Raw genomic sequence first — 9,811 nt, 5'->3', positions numbered from 1 at the left:
AAGTCAGTTAAGAAACTGTCAGTTATTTTACAATGACGGTCTATTATCCAGGGTATGTGTCTCTTCTGATAGAGGAAAGACCAGCGCACAACGGGTTCTGAGAATAATTATCCAGTGTCTGTTGAAATCTGGATGAAGCTCAGAGGAATGTATACCCTTAGACCAGGCCAAGAAAACAGCTGGCTTCTCCCTCAGCATCTATCTGTTTCCTCTGTGTATTACATTAAAGTGAGTGAGACCCAGTGGCGGTGTGGGAGGTGAGATTTTGCACCATCCCAGCTTTACTGACCTCAAAGCAGGCTAGCTAACAAAGACGTACTGGGCCCTCCATAACAAACAACCATCCCATGGGAAGGGAGGGATAAAATGGGCAAAAGGAACAATGGATGACCTCCCCTCACCACCTCCTCTTCCCGCCTCACGGCTTTCCTTCCCCCTTTTTTTGTCATTCATTAGTCAGTCTTCAGAACAATGTTGGCTATTTTAGCTGCCGGTTGCCTGCTCACTGCCCAAGTCTGTGCAATGACTGATTGAATAAAGGGGGAAGCCACAGCCATTCACAGAGAGAAAGGCTGGGTGCTGGAATGGCATTACGGCAGCTGTCTGGCATGCTCTTATTCTCTCATGTCTATGGCTCCCAGTCAGCCTTATAACTAGCTATGGCAATACAACTTTATATATTCCGTTCAGGGAATAAGAATAAACTAACTAGGCTATATAGGCACAAGATGATCTACAGTATATGAAATAACAATACTTATAGAAAGAGATATTGTGGATGGACAAGCTATGTCTATCCCAGGAACACATGCCCAGTGCTATTAATAGAAGAATAGTTTCCTGACAAACAGCCAGGATGACCATATCTGATGCAAGAGGCTGAAAGTGCTTGGTCACTATGTCCGGCTGCGACCAGAGGCGCCATTTCAGCTGGGCCATTCTGGCTAACCCGGGGGGAGGGGCTCAGCTGCAGGGCTGGTGTGTGTGTGTGGATTTGACACAGGAGGAATGTAAAAACTATACCAGATCTCTACAGGGAGTGCGTTTGCTCTCCTTCGACGACCATCTGTCATCCATTATTCCCATTCTGTTGATTTACTCCATGTGACGGAAGACCTGTAAAATCAGACGGAGGAAGGGGTGGCTCCTTAGCTGGCCTTCCTTTTCTCTGTTCTAAAGTTTCAACTGGCCCACCCCTTGCAAACAATGGGCTATAAGGAAAAGAAATGTTATACGTGCCATGTTGCAAACAGAATAGAAATATATATTAAATCAGTGCAACCTGATGCATATACAGTATGTACTCATTCTGTTAGACTCAAATAATTGTATGAATACATCACTAAGGACAAGTGCCACTTACCAAGGACAAACGACAAAGCACTTTAGACAGAGCCGCATCTGACAGGGTTTGGCTCCAGCTGCTATCTCACAACCACATCAGCTGCTCCAAAGAATGTGTGAATCATTCTCACAGAAAAAGGTCCCCTTATGATGAGATAAGGTCATGTCTGGCAATCAGCAACTGGGTAACAGAAATAATCACACACGTCCAGCCAATGACCTTGATTGCAATAGTGGAGCCACACCCTGGCTCATCGCTGGCCACGTGACACACACACACACACACACACACACTAGCTTGCTCTCCGTAAATAGTGATAAAAGGATGATATATACGTAGGTTGGCGCTTATTCTCATGAGTCTTGTCCTGGAGGCAGAACTGAGTGATTTCCCCTTAGGCCAGCTGCAAAGTCAAAATTGGCTAAATTGTAATAATTCATGAAAACAACAATTATATTTTTGGTCTTCATTTAAGGTTAGGCATTAGGGTTAGCAGTGTGGTTAAGGTTAGGTTTCAAATCAGATTGTATTACTTTGTGGCTGCGCCAGCTAGTGACCACTCTGCAGAGCTGCCTCCAGAATAAGATTCATGACAGAAAACACTAACCTGCAAGGTATACTGCCACAGACTGAGTGGTCTGGATTAGACATGATTATTAGTTGGCCATTGCCACTGGAGACAGAAGTGTGTGTCTGAGACATGTGCTCATGGGCCACACAGGACAGAACAGCTGCCACTTCCAGCTGACACTATGGTCAACTGTCTGGAGGAGGGGAAATTACACCCCTCGCTCCAATCCTCTTGTCTCGTTACTTCATCTCTCTCTCTCATTCAGAAAATTGGGACTAAACAGGGTCTTATTTATTAACTATTTGTTTACTGTGCAATTTAAATGTCCAATGATACATTTAGAAACTGAAATCTTGCACTTCTTTAAATAAGTAGAGATTATGTCAGTGGAAAAGTTATCATGCAGTGAATAGATGCCTCAATACAACATTTCTCCATGACAACTCTCCCAAGTCTCTCCTTCCAAGTTCATTTGACTTTCTCTTTTCCTCCCATGACAGTTATGATTTAGAAACATAAGAATTTTATATCAACATTAGTTTTATTTGTTTTAATCTTAGTTATGTCATTCAAATACCGTGGCATAGTGTCTCACATAACATGCAGTTTAAGTCAATTAAGTTTATCACTTCGCTTGCGAAAAATGGAATGCTTTAAATGTGATTCGAAATAATAAATTATTTCTAGAAACATTTCCATTTCATAAAACTAAGAAAAACCAGAACAAATTTGGTTTAGGTTTAGGCTTAAAATAATTCAGTAGATCTGAACACGTGATAATGATGCCCAAAGCATTACCAGCACATGTGATGACATCTTATGGTGAAAATACATCATTCCACTTCACAGATGCTCAGATGTGAGCAGTTAATAAACTACTCTCTCAACAGTCCCATATTTTCTGTCACTTACCAAACATAGCTGATAAATCACGTTTCAGAAAACTTTTTTCAGAGAACAAGTTTGTATTGATAAATTATCATATGTTTTGATGGTGAACAACACAAATGCACATTCTAATGTAAATCATAATAACAAACCAAACCTTTTTGTAGGTCAACTTGTCTATTTAATATATAAAATACCATAAAACATACGCAAAAAGGGGAGGGTAAGAAGGGACAAATGGATACTTTGGTACAATAACAAACACTTTTTGTAAAAGCAGTATAGAATTTGTAATAACATCAGTGCATACTTTATTTATGAAAATATACACAAATTGTATATCATTCTCCAAAAACAACAAAAAAGTTCATTTTGTTTACAACAAAAAGCAGACTAGCCGAACACAATATATTAGCTATAATTTTTTCTTCAATTTCTATTTTATTTCTGTGTGATGTATATTCTTATTGATATTACATTTCATATGCATTTCCTATAATAGGATTCATTCTTTGTTTGTGTTATGCCCATGCATTGACATCTTTGTGTCTGGTCAGAAATAAATTGTCCTCACTTTACTATCTGTGGACTAAGTTTTGTACATTTGACAAAAAATTGCAGCATTGAACTGGTTATTATATTAAACTTGTTTACCACCTTTCATGATCTCACATGTACTAATATTACTACAGCCGTTTTGTTTTACGTCATAAATCGTGCAATTTTAGTACACCCTTTGAAGAAAAAACAAAAAATGAAAACAAAACAAAAATATATTTATATATAATAAAATAAAATTCAAATAAAACAAGATTCCTAACCTACACAAAACCGCAAAAAATAAAATTGCCTTTTCTATATCATCATTACAATTACCATCGATGGTCACAATAATGATAATATTAACAGTAATAATAGCAATTATCATAGAACAATTATAATAAAAACAGACAATAGAACTGTCACCAGCACAAATTAACACTGGAAAGTGAGATTCTCTAAACATCATTCATTATATATGGGGAATATGGGGGCGCAGGTTAACTATTGTCATGACGATTGTCTTTTCATTTGTGATTACAGTGACCCATAGTGTTGTTCTGAGATAATGTCAGGGCTTTATACAACACCTCGATTGGTCAGTGTCCATAGTACTAACCAACCCCATCGTCTGCTTCCGCTAGTCACCATTTAGTCTAGGTATGAAACATCGCTTCATGGCATGTGGCCCTATTCAAGACATGGCTACCATTATTATAAAAAAAACATCAGGGTCAACGTTTTGTTCAAAGCTCAGGACACAACAGTCTTACAGTCTAAGGGTGTGTGAATATACCGGCAGGCGTGATCACTCTCTCTCTCTGCCATCCACCTCTAGACGATTGTCTAGACTCCTGACGAGTCAGGCTGCACAATCCCTACAGCAACAACTACAACGATATAAAACGATAAAGAGCCAATGGGAGGTCATTTGAACCTGTTGTGGACGGAGTGCAGAGTATATGCGAGTATGGTGTTTGAGTGTGTGGAGCAATGAGGCATTTTGGCAGAAAATTGATAGTGGCAAGGGTCAAATGAGTGTGAGATGGACTTGTCTTAAGTCACTGGTAGGGAGCGGTCGAGTTTACACTACGGTTCAATGAGTGAAATGCTGTAATTACTTCATGTGGCCAGAGAACTCTCCTCTAACAGAAAGCACAGGGGATACTTGTCTGGCTAATGTGTGAAAATGTGTTTGTGTGTGTTGAATGAGTTTGACGTGCCTGAGGACATGCAGACATGACTGTCCCTTTCTGGAGGACACCTGGCTTTTAAAGAGAGGGGGCATTTTGGGGGCTTGGGAGGAGGAAGGGGTTAAAGTGCGCTCCATCAGAGTACTAACCACTGCTCACTCAAACAGTCCAATCCACTGCTACTTCCTTTTCTGTCCCTCTGGCACCCTCACCTGGCTTTGCAACCTAGTACACTTATGTACACACATAAATAGAAAGACCCGATCCACTGAGAATCAACACATTGGCTTTTAGGGATATCCTGCTGAACATATGTGAACATATATTTCTATATACAATCCCTGTCGTCTATCGTTTTCTCTGCATCGTATGCAGTTCATCCCTTACTCTCAAAATCTGCTATCGCTGCTGTTTAAATATATATTTATATGCTCTATATGTTTACCCTCAAAAAACGATGTCCCTGCTATACAAAAGCCATACAGAAGGAAACAGAACAAATTGTTTATATACACAGTTCTTCACTTTTTCTCCCAGTTTACATCTCCTATTCAGAGCCTTCTGAAACACAGGCATTGTTTAACAAAAATATTTTTGTGTGAGTGTGGATGGATTTGAGCATGGTGAAAATCGAAAAGTCAAGAAGGTAGTAAAAAAAACAAAAAAAACACACAAAAAGAGCATTTGAAATAAATATCACAGAACAGGAAACGCACGCAGCATCTGAAGTTGATCGGTAGGTATCTGTAGCATGTGTCATAGAGCTAGTGCAGCCCTTCCCTGATAAAACAGTATTTGACCTAGATAAGGTATATATGTTTCAGATTAAATACCTGGCTAAAACTAAACAAAACAAGGATCGTCCACTTTAGAAGAGTAAATCCTGTCTTATAAATTGGATAGCTAATCAGATTGACTCAGTGAATTTCGGGTTCTCAAATCTAAAACAGAAATGTTAATAGAAATTTAAAGATGGTTGATGGACAACAGTCAGACAGAGAGAGGACGCAATATATTAAAAAAAAGTTAAAATCTCATTCACCAATCTCATACTCTTTACAAAAACACCAAAAGCTGGATATAACAGTGCCACTGGGCAGATACAAAGAAGTGGATTCATTTTGGTTGTTCTACTGTTTCTCAACAGAGCAGTGCAGCTGGACTAGAGACCTACTGTGGATAAAAGACAGGAGGATACCAGGTGTGTATTATGTGATGTAGAGGGTGAAGAGAAAACCCAGCAATGTCATTAGTCAGTCAACAGTCAGTCAGTTTTGTAGCTGCTCTCTGTCCCTTCAAAACGAAAAGGAGGCCGAGCCTGCTTGATCAAAAGAGAACTCATTCATTCCAATCCTAATCTTGTCCAACACACTATGTTGACATGTAATCCCTGGTTCGGTAACTCTGCCCCTATAGAGGGTGTTTGTGTGAGTGTGTGTGTGAGTGTGTGTGTGTGTGTGTGTGTGTGTGTGTGTGTGTGTGTGTGTGTGTGTGTGTAGTACAATATAGTGTAAAACAGTATGCAGCTTGTGTGTCAACGCATACATTTGTGAGAGAAAGAGTGTGTGCAAGAGTATAAGAGCATGCGCAAATGGGCGTGTCCGGTGCATGTGTGTGTGTTTGTGTGTTGTGGAGGCATGGGTGTGAGGTCAGCATTTACTGTACATACGGTAAAAGGGTGTGGGATGGGGCATCTCTCCCCTTCACTCTCTTGTTCTACACATCTATGTGACCCAGGTGTCCAGTCTCATTCTTTTCACGTTGGCCCCCTCCTGCTCCTGCTGCTCCTGAGTGGACGAGGGCCTCAGGAGCCCCATGGCCGAGGAGGCCCCTCCCTGGTGGTGGAAGTCCTGGGCCTGCCCCTGGGCCCCATTGTCCCGGTCACCCTCGTAGGAGCTGCCGTTGCTGCTCAGGCTGCCGACGGGTGAGCGGCCCTGCAGGGTGGACGGCTCCAGGCGCAGGGCCCCTGGGTACTGGCCTGACATAGGGGCCCCTGTGATGGTCACTAGGCCCCCTCCTCCGCCACCCCCAGCTGTTGAGCATGGGGTGCTGCGGTCGCGGTTGGGCGACACGGGCTCTGACTTGATGCTGATGTTGGGGTTGGTGTTAATCGTCAGCATAGTGCCCTGAGGTAAGTGGCCCACCGGCCTGGAGGGAACGAGAAAAGAGAGAGAAATGGTGAGATGTGTGCTGACATCTGCTGGTCAGCCAGGGTAACGGCAACACTACTTACAAACACACATATCAACATCACCACGAACATCACTTTAAATACAGGATCCCAGAGAGGGACCTGCTAACCAGCACACAGTGTAGTAAGCGCTGATGGAACATAGAGTCAACACCTCCACACAATAGGTGGAGGGGGGGAGGATCCTAGATGACAAATGTGTCAGCAAATTGAGTAGCGAAAAAAAAAACAAACAGAACCTTGCAGAGAGAAAGAATGTAATTGTTTATGGGAGTGGTAGATAAGTGTCCCTTCTATGAACCTCGTAGGTCTTCAATTCTATGTGCCGTGCTCTGTGTTCCATCCTACTCTTCATACACACCCTGGGCTGACAGCTCATGTTTTGGCTAATTGCTAACGACAGGTAATGTTTTACTGCTAAATGTTTTAGGGAACACTGTGTCATGACGTAGCTTTTAAAAGTGACTATAGGTTGATGGACTGAGGTTAGACACACGAACAGAGGCGCAAACAGACTGGATGAAAAGGCCACACGGAAGTGCACGGTCCACAAGCCATGCAGACGGACTCTGGATTCTGAAAGACCACTCCCATGCCTTGTGCCATGTGTCCACAGTCACTTATCTTTAGCATTAATAACTCATGCAATTGTACCCAGACATCTCCAACTTCACACCCCGCCAACAAGGCCCATCTGTAAATTCACACAGCCCTCAGCACCCTCCCCCTCTCTCCCACACCACTCCCCAGCATCCTCCCCCTCTCTCCCACACCACTCCCCTCGATTGGAAAAGCCAACTCACTTGAATCACTTCACCCTTAAATCAGATCACCCTTCAAAAAAGGTCCAACGCAGCCGTTTTCATCTCAATATCAAATCATTTCTGGCTAACAATTAAATATGTTACTGTGATTGTTTTCAATTAAAATAGTCAAAAAATAAACAAAAATAGCTTTTTAGCAAAGAGCAATTTCTCATGAGTGTGGAGTGGAAAACTGAAAACTAGCTGTTATTGGCAGAGAGGTTTGGACGTCACCAGGCGGTAAATTAGTGAATAGACCAATAAAAAAGATATTCACCAGGCAGGCAAAAACTCCATCCCACAAAAACAAGCACCCATTTTTTTCCAAAAGTATTTTCAAACAGCTCTAACACTAAAAGGGCCTTTTCACAGTATTATTCCATCCTCAGTGTGGGAATATACGGTGAGCTCCAAAAGTCTTGGGACAGTGACTCATTTTGTGTTGTTTTGGCTCTGTACTCCAGCACTTTGGACTTGAAATGATACTGAGGTTAAACTGTCAAGCTTTGATTTGAGCGTATTTTCATCCATATCAGGTGAACCGTTTAGAAATTACAGCACTTTTTGTCCCCCCATTTTAGGGGACCAAAAGTATTGGCACAAATAAGAATAGAATGTATTTCTACACATTCCTACATTCATGTGAATGCTACCATGATTACGGATAGTCCTGAATGAATCGTGAATAATGATGAGTGAGAAAGTTACAAATAGCATTTCCCCAAGACATGCAAACCTCTCACCATTAGAATAAAAGGGGAGGTTAGCATTTTCCGCGGGGTATGATAATTGTGTCTCAGTGATCATTATTCACGATTCATTCAAAATTAACCAGAATCATGGTAGCATCCCCATTAATGTAGAAGTGCTTAGAAACATATTATATTCTTATTTACACTAAAAGTGACTCCAAAAATGATTGGTCACAAAATAAGGTGAAACAACAAAAACAGTGATGTAATCATTGCGTGCTAGGAATATGGGACCAAATACTAAACTTTTGACTTCTTTAATACACATAAGTGAATTTGTCCCAATACCTTTGGTCCCATAAAATGGTAGGACTATGTACAAAAAGTGCTGTCATTTCTAAACGGTTCCCCAGATATGGATGAAAATGCCCTCAAATTAAAGCTGACAGTCTGTATTTTGTCATTGTATCATTTCAAATCCAAAGTGCTGGAGTAAAGAGCCAAAACAAACAAAATAAATCACTGTTCAAATACTTTTTTTGCTCACTGTACATAACACACAGGTAAATCATGTTTTTGACTGCACTGGGCCTTTAAGCTAGTGTACTTATAGGGCACAATGACCCATTCATATTATTTGATATATTCACAATTGCACAATAAAAGAAGAATGTGATTCTGTACCCTACAACACACACACATACTCTCGCTCATGTGCACACTCACTCCCTAAACCCTTGACTGTGTTACTCTGCCTCTATGTACCACTTTATCAAGTGTAAGCCCGGCATTATGGACTTGTACAGGTTGATGGATTATAGTGTCACAAGGGTCCTGTTGCTATGGAGAATAATACGGTTAGAGTCAGCAGGCTGGTGACAGTGATGAAGGCTCGCTCTTCAGGCTAGCTCAGAGCGCTAACACAGCTGGCGCAGTCAGAAGCACACGGTTACAGTACAGTATAGCGCCATTTCCCAAAACCTGGTCCAGAAGGACCATTGTGTGCACAGTTTTCACATTAAACCAATCTCTCAATAAATGAGCTTAAACTGAGTTGATAGTGAGTTGCATGGATGATTATTACCAGTAGCTTCTGTTGAATAGTTATTGGATCTGGTTTTAAATGAAAACCAGCATGCATGGGGGTCCTCAAAGACCAGGTTTGGGAAACAGTGCCATGCTGTGTGGCTAGTTATACACTGAAGATAGAAGAGGCTGGTGGGAGGAGCTATGGGAAGATGGGCTCATTGTAATGGCTGGAATGGAATGAATGGAACAGTATCAAACACGTCAAACATTTGGAAACCACATGTTAAGCTCTGTTCCATTTATTCCATTCCACCCATTACAATGAACCCATCCTCCTATAGCTCACCCCACCAGCCTCCTCTGACTGAGGAGATATACAGTACCAGCAGAGACCCTCTTCCCTGCCAAATAGCAAGTTTGATTGAGAGGCCATGCTGTAAAGGGAGGGTAAACAAGAAAGTTTGAGAAACTAACACAGGGAGGGTGATTCAGAAACCTGCTCTTCATTAATGTACATAACAGACAGCCCAAAAACTTGGCAGAGTTAGAAAATACTTAT

At 41.5% G+C, this 9,811-nt stretch overlaps 1 protein-coding gene across 13 annotated transcripts in view; it reads right to left on the bottom strand.

The window, feature by feature from the left end:
• Positions 1 to 2,436: 2,436 nt before the first annotated feature.
• The window catches only part of LOC139365041 (myocyte-specific enhancer factor 2D homolog), a 74,789-nt gene continuing 67,414 nt past the window's right edge, over positions 2,437 to 9,811 (bottom strand). For 5 of the 13 annotated variants that reach the window (XM_071102385.1, XM_071102402.1, XM_071102377.1 and 2 more), the window contains 2 exons: positions 9,636 to 9,686; positions 3,226 to 6,685 (listed from right to left, as the gene is read on the bottom strand). In XM_071102385.1, the coding sequence (XP_070958486.1) occupies positions 6,262 to 6,685; positions 9,636 to 9,686 (475 nt within the window). In that variant the 3' untranslated portion in view covers positions 3,226 to 6,261. Of the gene's footprint in view, positions 6,686 to 9,635; positions 9,687 to 9,811 lie in introns of all 13 variants that reach the window. The other 8 variants (XM_071102433.1, XM_071102455.1, XM_071102464.1 and 5 more) reach the window with 3 other exon arrangements.

The sequence above is a fragment of the Oncorhynchus clarkii genome, chromosome 2 (assembly GCF_045791955.1).
Source record: "Oncorhynchus clarkii lewisi isolate Uvic-CL-2024 chromosome 2, UVic_Ocla_1.0, whole genome shotgun sequence".
Lineage (NCBI taxonomy): Eukaryota > Metazoa > Chordata > Actinopteri > Salmoniformes > Salmonidae > Oncorhynchus > Oncorhynchus clarkii.
The sequence above is the reverse complement of the archived record's forward strand: the minus strand, read 5'-3'. Positions and strand labels throughout refer to the sequence as shown.